At 37.2% G+C, this 19,428-nt stretch overlaps 1 protein-coding gene across 3 annotated transcripts in view; it reads left to right on the top strand.

The window, feature by feature from the left end:
• LOC136709361 (voltage-dependent calcium channel subunit alpha-2/delta-1) overlaps positions 1-19,428 on the top strand; it is a 65,794-nt gene that overhangs the window by 10,246 nt on the left and 36,120 nt on the right. For all 3 annotated transcript variants that reach the window (XM_066684513.1, XM_066684512.1, XM_066684514.1), the window contains exons 5-15: positions 1,739-1,808; positions 3,811-3,861; positions 4,906-5,005; positions 13,620-13,778; positions 14,061-14,165; positions 14,337-14,415; positions 14,927-14,976; positions 15,828-15,911; positions 16,028-16,105; positions 17,628-17,708; positions 18,373-18,447. In XM_066684513.1, coding sequence (XP_066540610.1) covers positions 1,739-1,808; positions 3,811-3,861; positions 4,906-5,005; positions 13,620-13,778; positions 14,061-14,165; positions 14,337-14,415; positions 14,927-14,976; positions 15,828-15,911; positions 16,028-16,105; positions 17,628-17,708; positions 18,373-18,447 — 932 coding nt within the window. The remainder of the gene's footprint in view (positions 1-1,738; positions 1,809-3,810; positions 3,862-4,905; positions 5,006-13,619; positions 13,779-14,060; positions 14,166-14,336; positions 14,416-14,926; positions 14,977-15,827; positions 15,912-16,027; positions 16,106-17,627; positions 17,709-18,372; positions 18,448-19,428) is intronic.

Here is a 19,428-nt window from a genome sequence, read left to right as displayed (position 1 = left end):
TGAATTTGGAACTTGTGTGTTACATATTTGAACATCAGTCGTCACAAATCCCTCAAAATCTGTTGCTCACACATACAGCAATAGTATATTATAGTTCTTCTACTCTATATTCTCTCTCTGTCTCTCTCACGCTCTTTCACTCCCTATGTGCGTGTGTGCGTGTGTGTGTGTTATGAGCCACAAACAAAATAAATTAGAGTGATTCAGTCTGCCAGTCATAAATACAGCTTTTCTCATATAATCTGGTTCGTATTCACTGAAAACAATCAGGTAAACAATTACTATTTTAATAAAATATGCCCCTTAACTTTTTTATGTATGAACGCATTTATTTAATTACATAATTTTGTCTGTGATTAATCTCTCTTATATTTGCATATTGCATCAGAGCCTCTGTATTAAGCCATATTACTCTGTTAATAACAATTAAATTTAATTAATTTGAATTAATGATATTTTGTTTTTAATACAGATCACATTTTATTACCCAGTTTAACTAAACATAGAATAGTTTATGTTTAGGATTTAGAATATTAAAGAAGCTTATTCAGATAACTATCTAAGAATGTGTTTCCCAAGCTTACAGTGGATTAGAGAATCAGTTTTCCCTGTGCTAGTACACTGTACTTGGCTTTTAAAAAAGTCTTTAAAATGGCAAGTAGAAAACTTTATAAATTTCATCTTAGTTAATCCAATGAGATTTTATTTCCATTTTACTTGGTTGGTCATTAGTAAATAGTCACACAATGTGTACAGCTGGTGTGCTCTGATAATGTAGAAATCCCAAAGAATATATTTTTTGCAATCTGATTTTAAGATTAATAACAAACTGGAATGTGAATATTTTCAATTATTTGTTCATTTACAATCCCCATATTCCCCCCAAAAAATCTGTGATTTGTAAATTAGCTTGAACTTGTAACTGCCATAAGTGCAAAGAAATTGTTTTTAATATTATTTAATATTTTTTAACACCTTTTTATGTTTTATGTACACCTTTTTATTAAAGGAACATACGTCAAAGTCTCAATCTTCCTTATGAAGAATGGGTCATGGGTCATCATTTTGAACCAAACTTCATGAGAGAACTGTCAGTTTTTTTTAACAAAAAATGGCAAAGAATACAGGTGTAAATGGTAGGTTTTACCTACCATACATAATACTATGAAAATATGGGAATCCTGAAAAAAGCCTGAAACCACTGTTAAATTCATATGACTTTCAATCCTTGGCACTGCTTGAAAAACTGTTATGCTATAAATATAGCTACATGGGTTTGGGAGTACTTTGGAATACTGTTGTCATTTCTTGCCACTGCATCAAAAAAATCAACCTTAAAATGTTAACTAAGAAAAAAGCCATACAACATTTTTGCAGAAATCAAGCTGAATTCTGTGAACCCAAACTAATCTCAGATGGTCCAAAAGACAATAGATGTTTTCAGCAAAGTTCAGGTTTTCTGGGCAAAAGCAAAAGGCATCATCCAGACAGGGGGAGCAACAAATTCTAAATGTGTTTGTATTTTTCAAATTACAATCGGTTAATTAAAGTCGGTTTTGAAAACCTTTTCTTTGTGTTTTTGACAGTTACACAAAGATTCAGGAGAATAAATAAATCACAAATTGTTTTAATTGCATTTCAAATTATTCACACATTTTCTGGAAAAAAAAAATATTATTATTAATCGTAAAAATGCATTTAATATCTAGCATTCTGAGGCTTTTTTTTTTTAATCCAGCTTCTCCTTGGAAGGATGCCAGGAAAACGCCCAGTAAAATTGATTTGTATGACGTCCGGCGCCGACCCTGGTACGTGCACAAAGGTTTCATTATATATATATATATATATATATATATATATATGTTTCCTGTGGGAAATTTGATTTGTAATTATAATATTTCTCATCATGTTATGCTGATAATACACAGCTTTTTCTCTCTGTAAAATGAAATCATTTCAGTATTTTGTTCAGACTAACTGGATGTATTAAAGCCAATGAGGATCTGCTGGCCTGTAATTTACTTAAGATATATGAGGGAAAAACAAAAGTAATGATTTTGGACCATCAGTGTCACCAGTGACACAAAAAGGAGCTTGGGCATGATGAAAGGGCACAATGAATTTAAAGGTTTAAAATATGTTCCACATTATTATTTTTTATTATTATTTTTTTAGTGTCTGTTATGCATACCAAAACAGTTCAAAAATATTTCTAGCATTGCTAGAAAATAATTTTTTCTTTCTCTAATATTTTTCCTATTAGTGAGGTGAGCCCGAAGGATAAAAACAAAAATTAAATGGAGGATTATACTACATTATAAGTAGCAGGTGGAGGAGATATTTATTTCCAGTTATCACTCCTGGTTTAATTGGAACAGGTGAAAAAGAGGAGCTAGGTGATAAATATTGGCCTGAGGTTCCAACATTTTTTTTCTTTTACCCCTCCAGGCTTTAGGAGATGAACAGGTGGGGAATTTCAAAGGAGCTAGTCCAATTCAATAGACTGCCCATGGCAGAAACATTAGCAATTTGGCCATCATACAGCCACAAGAGATTATTTATTATTAAGTATTTGTAATATATTGTTTATATGGTATAAAATGGTATAACATGCTTATAACAAAAATTGATACATTTAAGCTCAACTCACTAGTAGAAAAAAATGAAGGAAATTTTTAGGTTTTGAATGCCTAAAATTGATGCTAGAGATATTTCAACTGTTTTTGGTGTGTATAATAGGTAGGTGGAGCATGCCCTTCAGGACTTTTGTATTCTAAGAATAAATACTTATCCTAACAATTTGAGTGTCACTTTTGACTCCGAATTCAATTTTTCCATGAACATAAAGACATTGGTACAGGCCTGTTATTTTTAAATGAGAAATGAGAAATATAGCTAAAATTTAAAAAATGCTTTCCTTCCAGGATACAGAGAGACTTATTCATGTTTTCATTTTGTCATGTCTTGATTATTGTAATGCCTTCTTCAAATGCCTTAGGCATGGAGCTATGATGTGGCTGCAGTTGGTCCAGCATGCGGCAGCCCAGGTGCTAAACAAAGGCAGCATGTTACAACAATATTGCCCTGGCTGTCTGTCACATTTGAGGTCAAATTTAAAAACATCCAGGCAGTGCATGGTGATGCACCAGAATATATTTCCAAACCAATAGTCACATATTCAAATACTGGGACCCTGAGGTCCTCTAGCCAGGGGCTTTTAGTAGTCGCTAGGACTAAGCAGAAACTCAAGGGTCATTGTGCTTTTGCTGTATGAGCTCTGAAGGTTTATAATAATCTGCCCTTAGACATTAGACTTGCTGGATCTAAGGAGCTGTTTAAAAAGTTTTAAGACATAGCTAGCCTTTATACATTTGTTATGGGGTCTAATTGGTTTTAATATGTATTTTTTTATTATTATATATAAAATACATATTAAAACCAATTAGACCCAATAACAAATGTATAAAAGCTAGCTATGTCTTAAACCTTTTTTAACAGCTCCTTAGATCCAGCAAGTCTAATATAATATGTTTCGTTTTTATTCCATTTATTCTTTGTGAAGCACTTTGTAGTTTTATTTGGATAAGTGCTATTTAAATAAATGCATCCTTACTTTTAAGTAGCATGTTATACATTTTCCAGAGGAAATATTGCAGTATAGTTTTACACAGAGCCTGCTGCATTTTACATTGTATGACATTTCATGATGAATGAAGGCTATATGATGTTATATTCTCTGAAAACATGGTCATGATTTATTATATATAACTTAGATTTCGAGTGTTTTTTTTGATTTGCTGTTTGATGCAGGTATGTACAGGGCGCTGCCTCTCCTAAGGACATGCTGATTCTGGTGGATGCGTGAGTGGATTTTAGATTTGTACATGACTGTGCTTTGATTGCCACTGTATAACTGAATAGGGCTCAGGCGTTGAAGTGTGTGGGTACACATGTGGGTTTTATGTGTGTGTGATGATTCTATCTGCATAATTACTTTTGTCATTTGTGCTATATTCACCAATCAGCCATGACATTAGAATGATCTCCTTGTTTCTGCAGTCATTACCAATGAGGGAAATTGTTGACAAACGGCATTCGATAACTTGTTTTGCCAGGTAGTCCTACCCATCAGGCATGAGAACTCGCACAGTGCGCGAGACAGAGTGATTAGCATCACCATCCGCATCTTGCACTGCCCCCATGGTCTTCAGCAATAAAGCTCCTTCCCGTTTGCATCCATAAGCTTTCAGAAAACGTGCAAATTACATGCAAAATGAACGCAGATAGACAGAAGGCTCCATTTATTTCCATATTTAATGTTGAGCATAAATGAGCCTTTAGTCTGTATACTTTGTTACTTTGTAAACAGATGAGCTACTGTCTCTGATGTTGCAACTACAAGGTGGACCAACAACGTAACTCCTTCAGCACTGCTGTGTGAGATCCACTTGTACCAGCTCCACACATCACCCCCACCACCACCACCACCTCAGTCTCACTGCAGCATTGACAATGACCAACCAACCTGTTCTATTGTGGTCCTGTGGGGGTCCTGACGGTTGAAGAACAGGGTAAACGTGGACAACCAAAATATGCAGAGCAACAGATGGACTACAGTCTGTAATTGTAATACTTCAAAGTGTGAAAAAAGAAGGTCATTTTAATATTAAGGCTGATCAAAACAAATTTTTGTATGAGTTTGATGTAAACAAGGGAAATTGGAAAACGATAAATTAAATTGCCAAATATTTTGCATGCAAGATCCTTCAAATACTTTAAATTGAGCACATTAACAGAAATGGTTCAGTTAATTGTTCTCTTGTGTACATTCCTTCATTTAAAAAGAAAAAAAGAAATCATATGGCCTATGAAGTGATTATTTTTTCTGCTGTTTTGGTGTTTCAGGAGTGGTAGTGTGTCTGGACTAACTCTTAAACTCATCCGCACGTCTGTCAGCGAGATGCTGGAGACACTTTCTGATGATGACTATGTCAATGTGGTGAACGTAAGTATTGGGCTATAAACTGTCTATAATTGGTCTATTTGTGTGTGTGTGTGTGTATGTGTGTGTGTATGTGTGTGTGTATGTGTGTGTGTATGTGTATGTGTATGTGTGTGTGTGTGTGTGTGTGTATTAGTCTGAGCTATAAAGAATGCATCAGTGTGTCATATGTATTAATCTGAAAGTGACGTTTTAACTTTTATTATGATGCAGTAATTGATTATCTTCACACACTATAATATTCAGAAAGTACAGTTCAAAACTAAGTCACCACCCATTCGTTTTATTACAATGTGTCTCTTATGTCAGTTAGGGCTACATAAGGCAAGCAGAAAACCTTTTTCTTTGGCCATTTTTGTTACACATAAGTACATTTGCAAGGTTTAAATAGTGCCCAAGGTTGTGTATTTATTTTTCTGAACAATACCTATATAGTCGAATAATGGTGAAATCTCAGGAATGCATTTTGATTCATTTTCTAGGGAAACCATAGTTTTTAAGATTTACACCACTACTATTGATCCTTCAGACAAGTATGTTGTAAAGACACTGAATGCAAAACAAAATGAAATGGTATTGTAGAATTCTTAAGAAAATGAAAATGAATTCAAGACTGAGTGTGCACAGTCAGTGTACATATACTTTATCAGTGCTGAGATGGCTATGTTTAAACTGTTTGTGTGTCTCTAAGAGAGAGAGAGAGAGAGAGAGAGAGTGAGAGATATGAAGGCAGGAGAGGGATGGAGGTAAAATAATGAAATATGGATCGGGCTTCAGCTTGCCACTTGAAAACAGGCTCTTAATGAAAATTCAACTTGCGTGTGTGTGTGCTGAATTGGAGGCGTGTGTCCAGAGCGAGTGCTGAGAGATCAGGCGGAGAGCGGCTGGAGGAAATGCCCATCTATCATTCCACTCAGAGAGAGAGAGAGAGAGAGAGAGAGAGAGCCCCCGGTGGCCCAAACTCCAGCAGGATTAATCTGAGCCTGTTCCCTTCTCTCCTGCACTCACACTACAGCTCGCTCGCCCATCCGTCACACTCTCATTCCCAGAGCTGCCCAACTGATATTACCTGACAGATCTGGCAAGTTTATCGGACATTTCAGAACCTGAGCAGAGGGTGTGATGTTCGGATGGTTTTAGTTTCAGATGTCGTAGCTGATTCATACACTTCTGTTATAAGATTACAGTTTTCCTCAATACTCTTCTCTGGAATTTAGAGCATATCTTCTTGCTTTGGTGCATCCGCACTCTGAAAAAGGATAAGCTGTCTGAGATCTGTCAGCTGGTTATGCTTGAAGAACTGTGTGTGTGTGTTCATGTGTGTGAGTGAGTGAGAGAGAGAGCGAGAGAGAGAGAGACAACAGATCTAAAGTCAGGCGAACTATGATTTACTTGGTACAAATGCAGCTGCACCTCTTGAAAAGACAAAAATATCTGCCCTCCAACATTTGCATTAAAAATGTAATTTTTAACATCTTTACCAGTGAGCCCATGAGTGTCCAGACATATGCCCATGACTACACGGGTAAAGCGATGGGGGATTTTTTAGGAGTAGGAGAGGAGAAACTTCACTGAATTGGATGAAGAGAAGATAACAAATATAGTTTACTTTTTTCTGTCCTGTAAAAATGTGTGAAAAAAAGAAGTGCAGAGTTGTGTAGAACTAAAATGTGTAAATGCAATACTGTAACTGAAAGTAATTAACTAATTATGGAATTGAGCGTGAGTAGTCATGAATAAAAATCAAATACAAATACTCTTCAGTTTTTAATAACATCAAGCATTCTCACTGTGAAGCCATCACATTATGGTTCTTTAAAGAACCTTTCAGTGGATGGTTAGTTAGGGAACAGTTATTATAAATGAGACTTTTTTGGACTTTTAAAAACTGCCATATAATATGAAGTTTCACAAAAGAACCCTCTGTGATGTGGAGGTTCTTTAAGCCTTTAAAAGCTTCTTCACCTATTTCACTTCCATTATTCTATTGAGAATCTGTTGTCAAAGGATAATTTTTGCATCTGTGTATTTAGGAGTGCAGTGCAGGTTCTGGTAAGTGATATAATTCATGTCAGATTAGTCCATTGAGTCAGATTTGTTTCAGAACTTGAATTGGATTTGTGGGTGTTTTTCTGGGTGTCCAGTGTAGCATTTTCTGATCATACTGACCTAATATCTCTACCTGGCACATCTTCAACAACATTAAAGGCAGTAGTAATGCAATGAATGGACAGTTTGTTACTGCATTATCTTCAGGACATTCTGAAGTGTAAGGCTATAACAGTGAAATGCTGGAGTTTATTCACTGCAGGATTATTACACTTCAATTTTTAAAAAACTTTGGCCTTTGTAAATTTATAAAGGAGTAAAATCAGAGGTCTGTGTGGTAATCACTTAAATTATTGCACCTCCTCAGGGAAAACTCCTCCAGCTCAAACATGGCTTTAGGTGTAGGCTTGTTAGTGGTGTGCAGCACTATATGTGCTATATGGTGCAAGGATGCAGTTGTGATGTATGGTGCCATTAGATGCTGTTGCAACAAGTTTCATCACTCAGGCCATCAGCACTCAGTGCAGGAGCAGCCTGATGACACTGCTGTCACTCACTGAGCCTCAGGGGGCCTAAAATCACCCCCCATTATCAATCCATCAAATAAAGCACACAATCAATAAGAACCACCCATTATGGATTACCCGCAAGAGGAAGAACACACTCTGAGTTACAGCACATTTACCTACACACTTCCAGGTCTGATCAAAATGACCAGATTTAAATTAAACAAAGACAGTCATCTTGAGATGGAGATCAAATAAATTAAAATGCACCATTCTAGATAAACCTGCTGAGTCTGAATATTTCAGTGGTGGAAATAGGAAGCAGAAATATAAGGACTTTAATGCAGGGGTGCCCAGTCTCTGTCATGGTGACCTTTCGCTTGAAACACTTGACTCAACACATGAGGAGCTTGTTCTTTAGTTAGTGAGTTAAATCAGATCAGCTACAAAGACATAGCACAGAGATGTCCTTGTAGTGAATTGGCCAATACTGGGACTCAGAATCCAAACAAGCAGGATCACCCCTCTGAACTAATCTGTTAAATACTGAGACTATCTGATTTTAACAAGTGGAATCGGGAGTGCTTCTGTTTGAAAGAAAAGCTGAAGCCATATCAGCCATGTTGTGGAGGAACTCCATGAACCCTGCTCTAAAAGTTACCTGACAAAATGTTCTTAATGAAAATGGTACTGACAACTTTGGATGTTCGAAACATGATTATTTTAGATGTGCAGCATCTGTGTATGAATTACACCAAAATATGTATGACCATACCAAAAAGGTATGATTAGATATTAACTCACAAATAAACATGGTATATATGTTGCAATCCCCTCTTATCACCACTGTACAGCCATCCAAGTTGGTAAGTTTATCTACAATGCAACATCAGTACACTGTTTCTCATTGTTCTTTTTTTTTGTGAAGTTGGTGGCATTCTTTGTTGTTGTTGTTGTTGTTGTTGTTGTTGTTGTTGTTTTGACATGCTCAATGGTAAGCTTAGCAACAAAATCCAACCTCAGACCTCAGAAAAACACTAATGAATGTTGAAAAAGCCAGTTACCATCTGCTAAAATGTCTGAAAAGCCTGTATTCAGTGATAAATTCATGTAAACAGATGAGATGAAGATTAATGTGTACTTCAGTGATTATGTGGAGATATGAGGAAAAAAGTTGACTGCTGCGGAGCTGAAGCGTGTTAGCTCATGTGAAACATGGTGGTTAGTGAAAATGAATCATTTGTCTTTATTGATAAGGTGACTGCCAATGACAACAGCTCATGTGTAGCTCTCTACACAGAGCTCTCTCAATATGTTGACCATGGGTCTTCATCTCACATGAATTCCTATATTGGAGCGGTATTGCTTCAAATGTGTGTATGTTCATCAAATATAGATAGTTTTATGTTTTTCAGTACTGGTGTTTACTTGGGTACCAATGGTACGGTTTTGCCACCATACCAGAAAAGTGCTAAAAATTTGATGAATATTCCATGAGAAGTCTGTAATATTAGCAAATATAATTTAAGATGGCCGAAGATTACACAGACTCTAGGAGTTAAAGGCACTGTATACATTTCTAGAGAATGATTGTTCACACAGCATAACAAACTCACTCTTACCTTTTGTGCTTCTTTAGCTTCGTCCCTAAATTCTTTCATACATACTGGCATGCTAACAACACTAGACTTGGAGAAAAAGAAATATGTCAGAATCCATCTCTGGGGGCACTGTGGCATATGTATAATGTAGACACAATGTAGATTTGACAGAATATTTCTTAAATTTACTTTGCACAGTGACTCATTTTTCTAAGCACCAATTATTCTGGAACAGAGCAGTCCCTCTCAGTCTGTAGCACATTGTTTTTTTTTAAACCATTTACAGAGCCAGGGCTAAAAGTATCAGATAATTTCCAGTGAGCAAACAGACCAGAGAGCTAACAAACCATGAGGAAACATCCTCGGAATTGTACAAAAAATATTGGATGAATATCGTATACCGCACATTTGAACAATGTTTTTATTGACTAGGGTGGTTGTCAGTTCTGTGCTGCGAGATTTCTTAGACTGAATAAACAGCAAAAAGGCCTAGTGATAGAATTGTGATAGATTGTAGAGCAGTGTCAGTTTTCTGAATTCTTAGCAGATTTGTGCGTTGGTGTTATTTTTTCATTTCCAATTTCCTCATGTTGCTCATGTTGTGCTTTCCTTATTTAGCCAAAACTTGTAAATTCACTGAACCTTTCTGGATTGAATTTAATTAGATATCACGTTTTTGTTTGTGTGTGTGTGTGTGTGTGTGTGTGTGTGTGTGTGTGTGTGTGTGTGTGTGTCTGTGTGTGTGTGCGTTGACATGATTCAGTTCTACAAGGCTTCAAAATCTGGATTTTATGAGGTGACATTTACAAATGTTACTTTTAGTGTGGAATAACACACAGGTAGCTGCAGCCTTGTCCACAATGTTCCTCTGCAGGGGAATAGACACCGTTGTCAGGACTTTGAGTGCCGTGCATGTTCATGTAAATATGACATTCAAAGTAAATGAGGAGCTGTGGGAACCTGAGGAAATAAGTTTCACACCTTTTCAATTAATGAACGTTATGAGTAGGACGGTTGATATATATTCGAGCCTTCGGAAGTCTGCTTTTGATTTAGGTAATTGTCCAACATCAAGGCAAATATTTAATCAGGTTTATTAAAGCTCAGCAGCACAATACAGCAGTGCATCTCAATTACCATTGAGCTGTGTATATTGAGACGATTGTGTGAGTTAGAAGGACCAGGTGCTCCTGAAACAATAGACAACCCAAACTGAGCTGAAACTGCAATGGAAAGCAAGTGCATATGAGCTTTGGTATTCTCTGGATGTTTTAGTTTGTGTTTAAGCTCAAATGTCTGTTTGCTGCAGACATTATTGCTTTATCCAGATTTAGGGAAAGCTCCATTTCTGTGCTCTAAAATCATGTTGGATCTGGTTTAGATTTACCTGGGTAGTTACACTATATATCCAAATGTCTGTATACCTGCTCAGCATTTCTTCTCAAATGGGAGTTTATGCCACTTTTGCTAGAGAAACATCTTTTGCTCTTCAGTTTGGAACACATCTAGTTGCTGAAATTTGTTGGCATTCATTGAAACACATCTATCTGCTAGAATTTGTTCAGCCATGAGAACATTAGTGAAATCAAGTGGCAATGTTGGATTATTTAGTTCTGGAGCACAAACACTCCAGCTCATCCCATACATATTGAATTTTCCATTCTCCACTCATTACTCTACAGAATGCAGTTCCACTGCTTCAGAGCCCTATGCTGGGGGTTTTAGACCCCTATAGCCACACTTGGCATTGGGCAAGGTGCCCATAGGCTTGTGCAGATGCTCCAGAGAATCACATTTCAGTGTTTTTCTGTGGAGAATACAAAAGCTGTTTGTATAGAACTGAACACCTTGGTCAACAATGGTGCACCAGTTCTTTCAGTCATCATCTCGAATTTATGACATTGACACTTACTACTGTAGTAAAATGTATATGTACCCAGATGTAATCATCTGAGGTTTAAATGCTAACTGATATTTGATATTCTCTTAAAACTTGCCATGTTCTAACCAAAATTTTACCAAGTGCCTGCGTTTTTTTTTTTTTTTTTTACATATTTCTCAATTTCTTCAAAACATATTCTCAATTCAGATATCTTTGCACAAGTTGTTAGTCTAACAAAATGTTAGTCTGGGATGTCTGTTAGTTGAAAATTTAAGCATTTTTGATGCATACTGTAACAAAATAAATGAGAAGCATCATTCATTCATTCATTATCTGTAACCACTTATCCAGTTCAGGGTCGCGGTGGGTCCAGAGCCTACCTGGAATCATTGGGCGCAAGGCGGGAATACACCCTGGAGGGGGCGCCAGTCCTTCACAGGGCAACACACACACTCACACTTTCACACCTTAGGACACTTTTGAGTCGCCAATTCACCTACCAACGTGTGTTTTTGGACTGTGGGAGGAAACCGGAGCACCCGGAGGAAAATGTTTTGTTACATTGGCAATTTACTCAGCTGCTCATAATAGTAACAATTATTATTATTATTATTATTATCTTTTAAAAATATGATGAAATAATACTTGTTTATTTAGAATACAAACAATGAAGAATTATTTAAGCTTAGATTATACTTGGTGATCTAATGCAATATTATTTGATGTGAAACCTACAAAAACTTTGAAATGTTATAAATCAATAATCAGCGTATGTTTTTGCTGATGATTCATATTTTTCTCCAGGCAGTGTGGGATGACGCATGTGAGTCAAAATGAAACTGAAATCAAACACTGTGCTTTTTACTCTGCAAAATGCGGGATTCGGGTCCAATGTGTTAAAGGTGACGAGATCAGTGATGTGAACAGATGAGTGATTTGAATGGTCTTATGTAACTCTGCATAGTTGAATTGATTTTTTAATAGTAATCCCTTCTGATAGACATGGCTCTGTGCGATGTTGATATTGTTATTTACTTCTTAAACTTCTTAAAGGCTAATGAGGTTTCAATCTGAACTATCTTGGAAAAAATGCAGGCTTTTTTTCCTCATATCAATCAGCCAGGTAAAATACTTTGAGAACCTCATCCAGTAAAAGGAACCCAGCTTGAACTAATACACAAGGGCTCTTAGGAAGGAGAAGAAGGGGCTCTAGAAAAGTTTCCACTGCTTTGTACGACTCTGTAGGGAATAAAACATTTCAGAATAACATTTAGTTGAGTAAGGAATTTGTTTATTTGATGCGTATGTGTATGTTAGTGTGTGTGTGTACCAGATGTTGGCACTTGGCTTACTAGTGTGGATTACCCACTGGTCCCCACAGTGTAAACCTTTACGTATTAAATTGAAGTCATGTTTTTGCGTTTAAGTTAGGTTAGATAGGTTGTGTTAAAGTTAATGGTTAAGCTAGAAGTACTTATGGAACAGTTAACAGTAAGTCTTCAAAAATAAATGGAAGTCTATATAATATCCCCACAATTCAAATATTGGTTGTGTGAGTGTGTCTGGGTATGCACCCATTCATCATTTTCTTAGAAAATCTATTTCTACAAGGGTGGTGGTCCTCTGAGAATAATGAGGGGATCTGTATGGTGATGATGCTAATCGTTACCTAACGTTTGGGACAGTGCTGGGGACACTCATTTTCCCATGACTCATCACTCCTGTTCACCTCCTATCCACCAGAGTCCTGCAATCAATTCCACAACACAGACAAGCACCTGCAAACTGCCCTTAATGAAATGTTAATGGAAAAGTAATGAGAGCACTATGTTTTCTGTCTTCCACCTTTCAATGTCTGCGTTTGTCCATCAGCACATTCACTCTCTGCATTAACACTCTGCACCTGCTGCTCACTGGCTTCTAACTCTCTCACATTAACCATTTTTCTTTCACTCAGCTTCCTCAACCTTTCTTTCTTTCTGTTATATTCTTTCTTTCTTGTTATTCTTTTTTCTATCTTCCAACATTTTTCTGTCTTTCTTTCTGTTTTTATTCTTTCCTGAACATTATTAGATTAGATTACATTTTTCTTACTTTCAGTTATTTTTGCACCTCCTCTCTATCTTTCCATGTCTTTCCTATTTTTTCATTTATTTCATCCTGTTACTGTCATTTCTGTTTCTTTTGTTCTATCATTCCTTCCTTCTCTCTCTCTCTCTCTCTCTCTCTGTCTCTCTCTCTCTCTCTCTCTCTCTCTCTCTCTCTGTCTGTCTGTAATAGGATCACAGGGGTCAACCACATCAAGTGACAGATCACAGAAACCCATTTCAGAGACAGGTCGAGGAAACTTTTAAGTTAATCCTGGTTGTCAAACCAAATAGTGCTCATTACCGGCTTCATTCACAGTGATGGACTGGGCTGGGACACAGCCTGACTATATGCTGTGAACGCTTTCCACCAAATGGGAGATGTACTTAGGCAGGTTTTTTATGGACTGTGTGTGGGGAAATTGCATGCTTACTTTTATTAAAGCAGTATGTGTTCTGTGCTTGTCTGTCTCGGTCTATCTCTTGCTGCAGTTTAACACCAGAGTGAACAACACAGCGTGTTTTGACCATCTGGTCCAGGCCAATGTGCGCAATAAGAAGATCCTGAAAGATGGCGTGCAGAACATCACAGCTAAGGGCATCACCAACTACACAAAGGGGTTTGAATTTGCCTTCAAACAGCTCTCAGATGTGAGTGTCTATTTGATCCACACATTTCCGCTTTCATTATTGATGGATGTGTGTGTGTGTTTGTGTTTGTGTGTGCGTGTGTCTGTGTGTGTGTGTGTGTATATAATTAAATTCATCTAATGAATATCTTAGTCTAATGAATTAACACAGGAAATAGTTTTTTCTAGGCGTGTTATCTGTATGGCCTTCATGTACAGATGAGCCCACTCTGCTGGTTTGTTATGGTGTGCTGTCCCCTGCTGGTGCCATGTCATAACTGCAGCCTGTTTCAATTCGTTTCAGATAAATGTGACCAGAGCTAACTGCAACAAAATCATCATGCTGTTTACTGATGGAGGAGAGGAGAGAGCTCAGGAGATCTTTGCCAGTTATAACCCAGACAAGAAGGTGTGGAGAGAAATATGTTTTTTTTTGGTTTGTAGTTTTCTGTATTCACAACTCCAGAGATGTCAATATTTTTCCCCCAGTGCTGACTGCTTATGTGCGTATATATGTGAGGGTGCATGTTTGCCTGCGTATATCTGAAGGTAATATCGAACTGTGTATTTTTTATTTCAGGTCCGTGTGTTTACTTTCTCTGTCGGCCAACACAACTATGACACAGGACCTATACAGTGGATGGCCTGTGCTAATAAAGGTGAGCGTTTTCGAAAGCTGAAGAACATTAATAGAGTGACATTTGTTAATACCAAGTTGGCTATTCAGCAGTCATTAAGACAGAGTGAACCATTTATGAGAACTGGACCAATAGACCATTAGGGTGTGATCCCGCACCCAATGATTCTGTTTGCTCCACACCCACTGCTACCCTACTCAGGGTGAAGCAGTTATGGAAATGAATAAGATACTGAATGGAGCATTAGAAATGGCCCAGATTACATAGAATTAATTTCTGTTAAACTAACAGATGTTGAATATTTTTATTCTTGTCTTTGTAAGCTGGCTTTTGTGAGATTCGAAGATTCCTTTGACTATTCATTGAGACACGTTCCTACTTTTGTGGAAATTTACTGAGACTCCTTCATTCTTTTATATATTGCAGATAACACTAGGACACTGTAGCCCTCTAGTGGCAGAAAAACAGTGCATGTCTGCAGGTGCAAAAGCCTAAATATCTTTATAATTTCTCATTATTTAATGTTTTTCAGGTTACTTCTATGAAATCCCTTCAATTGGAGCCATTCGCATAAACACACAGGTAGTGTACAAAGTCCTGCTGAAGCTGATTTAAAAGAAAACCATCCAAAAAAGGAAACAAAGATTGGATAATTGTGTTCTGTGGAGAAATATCATGGAAGTACCACTGTTGGTTCAAGGAGCTCTTGGATGGTGGATAGATTTTTCAATAACTATTTATATAAGTGATAAGTCTTAGTCTGAGAATCTAAGCTATGCCCAATTAAGGAACTTTTAAAGAGGCACAGTCTAAATTGACTGAGAGGACAAACAATTAATTGTATTCTAAAAACAAATAAGTGTCCAGTCAGGCAGTTTTCACTTTTACTTTTTGTCCAGTATGTGCTGAGGGTGGCATGGGAAGGCACACCCTGCCTTGGATCACTGTATGTGAGGAGTGTGGTGTGTTCTCCTTGTGTTGTGTGGGTTTCCTCCACAGTCCAAAACCACATGTTGGATAGGTGCATCAGCTATTCAACAATGTCCATTGGTATGACTGTGGGTGCCCTGTAATGGACTGGCAACCCGTCCAGGGTGTGTTTCTGCCTTGCGGCCAGTGATTCAGGCTAGGCTCTGGACCAATTATGACTCAGACTGTTCATTTATTCAGTCATATCGTGAATGAATTCAGTGCTGATATGTTCTGATAGAAAGGTGCGACAGGTAAGAACTCGTGCCATGTTTGAGTGCTGCTGCTACACTGATTACCAAACACTGTAGTATTATAGTTATGTTAACATTAAGAAAAAAACAACATAGATGTGTTTAACTTTAAATGTAGCTCTTAATTTGATTAAAATGTATACTGCAAATTAATTGTGGAAAACATTCTGATTTAATCAGAGCAACTTTCTTTGCTTAATTGTTGTGCAGGAGTATCTGGATGTTCTGGGCAGACCCATGGTACTGGCTGATGCAAAACAAGTGCAGTGGACAAATGTATACTTGGACGCTCTGGTACTATGCGACTTTTATGTTAGATTTCTTATCATAGATTTTCCTGTGTTCCCGGTACATACCGTTAGTGTGGAAGTTTCACCACACGTGTCTCTCTGTCCTCTCTGTCACCTCAGGAGCTGGGTTTGGTAATCACCGGAACGCTGCCCGTGTTCAACAAGACCAGATCCAAAGAGGATGGTTCCCGCAACCAGGTCTCCATGAACTCTTATCTGAAAACTCTGAGACGTGCAGCAGCTATCTGAACCAATGACCTAAGAGCAGAACACCAGACTACGGAAATCAGGCCCTAATGCCTATTAATAGCATGGCCCCTGGAAATGTGTGATATTTTGGTCATTTTATATTGGAAAAAGTTAGTAGTGACGCAAAAGGCTTTATCTGCCGGGCGTAGTAACCCTGGGGACAGTAACCTTTTGGGAAATTGGTCTGAGAAGCATGAAGATTATTCACATTTGTGGGAAGTAAATATTATGGGATTGTGTGGCCTAATGAACAGCTACAGGTCAAGCTGAACTATCTGTCCAAACCCCTCAGTCAGCAGCATACGTTATTCAGTGTACTGTTTTGTGTAACTGACTTTCTGTTTCTGGTGTTCTGAAACAAATTCTGCACATTGTAGTGCTTATTGTTGTAGCTGTATTAGCATTGCTGATAACCCAGAACAATGAAACGATGACGTTTACAAATAAGCCATTCAATAAATAATTTAAATTGCATTATGTTCTGGGTCCACCCTAAAAAATGTTATAACAGATACAGTTCCAGATGAGAGTCTGTGATTTAAAGTAGTTTAAATTGTATTTCATATAATGTCAATAATGTAGGGCAGTCTTTAACTAGTATCAGTATAGATAGGTAGGTAGATTAATCTAGCAATTATAAAAATAAGTTAAAACATTAGTTTACTAGAACACAGCTGAGCTAAAACTGTCTCCAGAGATCCATTGCTGTGTCTGATCCCCTTGTACCAATGTAACATACCCTAACACACCTAACACACCACCACCATGTCAGTGTCAATGCAGTGCTGAGATTGATCCACCACTCATATCATACTTGCAGCTGGCCTATAGTCTGTAATTTCAGAAATAAAAAAAGCATATTAATGGACAGTGGATCTGAGCATAGAATAACAGTATAAAAATAAGGTGGTGGAAATAATTTATGGCTGATTGCTGTATAATGCCACTATGTAAAAAAAAAATAAATTAATATTATACTGACCGGTCTTATATTTATAACATAATTCATGGATTCCTAAATGAGCATGAAGTATTTATTTAGGATAAGTCTTAAACAAATTATATTTATGGCAATGTATTATAGAAATCACTTGATCTGCCCTGTGTTCAGTATAACCCCCAAAAATTAATACTTTATTTTGCAACATGTAGCAATCTTAATGAAATGTTTTATAATTACCTAAGTATTTTATATGGCATGTACATATCATACAGCCCTGGCATGTATATATCCTACTACTGTTCTATTTATGCATTGTAAAACACTTCTAAACTCTGTTTATTGAAATATGTGTGTATTGTTGTATCAGACGCACTTATCGCTTTTCTAGAGATATATTCTCAGAAATGGCAGCTGACATCTAGATGAGATTTGAAACAACTGTTCATTTACATCATTGTGTGTGTCATTTCATTATAACTATTCTATAACCCATTTAACTAAAATGGTCTATGATCTTCTTTCATGTAGCACCAGAACCAGCTCATTCTTGGAGTGATGGGTGTGGATGTGTCTTTGGACGACATTAAAAGACTAACACCACGCTTCACTGTGAGTATAGAGTGTGCACGCTCACACACACACACACACACACACACTTATTCTTAATACATCACGCTGGCATCCCAAACGCAATATTACCAATTAATTTTCTTATACTTTATAATTAAAGAAATCACTTAAAAACTGATGCCAGATTTCATCAAAGTTGGCAGAGTTTATTCCTTCACTCATCTCAAGAGCTGACAGTCTTTCTTATACATTGTAATAACAATAACTACATAAGAATAGTCCATTGTTCTATCCTCTGGTCTTATGTGGCCTTGTTTCTCATGGCTGCTCTTAGCAGACACACTCTGGAGAGGATATACACTTTTATGCTCGCCTTGTACATTACACTAGCATCTGCTTGTACTTAGATTTGATTTGTAAATGGTTGTGATTTTCCATTAAGCTCTGAGGAGTGTTTCCAGATGAACAGACACTGTTGATTAACACACACAGCTTGCGGGTGATTGACAGATCAGGCCGCTGTTGTGTGGAGATTTTGGACAGTACCACTGCTCTGCGGGATTAAATAATGCCCCTCAGTGACTCTAACTCAAGACCAGGCCCATTAGACCCTAATGGGGATTTAGGAAACACTGGTTTGTTCATTGAATGGAAGTGCCACTCACTATTTATCTTTCTGTCTGTTTCTCTCTGCTGCTCATAGATTGGTCCTAATGGTTATTATTTTGCAATTGACCCCAATGGCTATGTGCTGCTCCACCCAAACCTCCAGCCCAAGGTACACTTCTCGTTTTTTCTAATATGGATTACGTACTATATTTCATCATCCATGCCAAAGAAGTGGCTTTGCATGTGTTGAAAGGCATTTGCTGTCAGAGTATTTGCATGTTTTTCATCACTTTACTTTTCAAGCTTATCTTTCATTGTGTTTCTCTCTTTGTTTCCTTATCTATCTCCCCTTTTTGCTGCCTTTTCCTCTATACTTTGCACCCACTTTGTGAAAATCCCCTCATAAATCAGCTTTTATATTGAGTCTTATAAATCTTACCTCAAGAGACAAGAAAAGCCAATTTGATTGCACTCTTCTCCCTGCTTTTGGATTTTCTTCCAGATATTTCAAACAGTTTGTAGCACCCACACATCTAAGGATATTAAAAACCAGTGGCACCCTGTATCTTACCACCTTTTAGAAGTGTGTGAAAATAGCCACATTAAACATATATATATGTAGTATGTCTTATCATTTTTTTCTCAAAATACAAGGAAAGCATATTTGGCATATTTTAGAAAATTTCCACTGACTTATAAGTCCAAATATTTTTCAGCATCCCAAGATGTTTGGGTTTTCGGTGAGATTACACTTGTGATTGACAATGGGACCAACACTGAGACAAACATTCCAGTCTGTATTTAATGAATCATCCATCACTGGTTACTTCTGATACGTCTGATACTTGGTGATGCCACAGCCATGAGAGAACTTTATTGCCCTCCTATCACTTCTCATGATGTTAACCATTACAGGTGTTTGATAAGTTCAGACCCTGGAACTGGACATGCCTAAAATATAAATACCATGAATGCAATGTGTCTCTATGAAGTTTGGATACAAGATACAGCAAGAGCCAATTCAGTCATACATTGTCTTCATTTATTTTGTAGTATGTAATAGATTCGTTTGCTTTGTCTTGTAACTATTGCAAAAGGAAACACAAACCCATTCTATTGCACCTTTTCTTGCATTTTCAGTGCTTGACTC

This window comes from Hoplias malabaricus, chromosome 11 (assembly GCF_029633855.1).
Source record: "Hoplias malabaricus isolate fHopMal1 chromosome 11, fHopMal1.hap1, whole genome shotgun sequence".
Lineage (NCBI taxonomy): Eukaryota > Metazoa > Chordata > Actinopteri > Characiformes > Erythrinidae > Hoplias > Hoplias malabaricus.
This window is presented reverse-complemented; position numbering and strand designations above follow the sequence as displayed.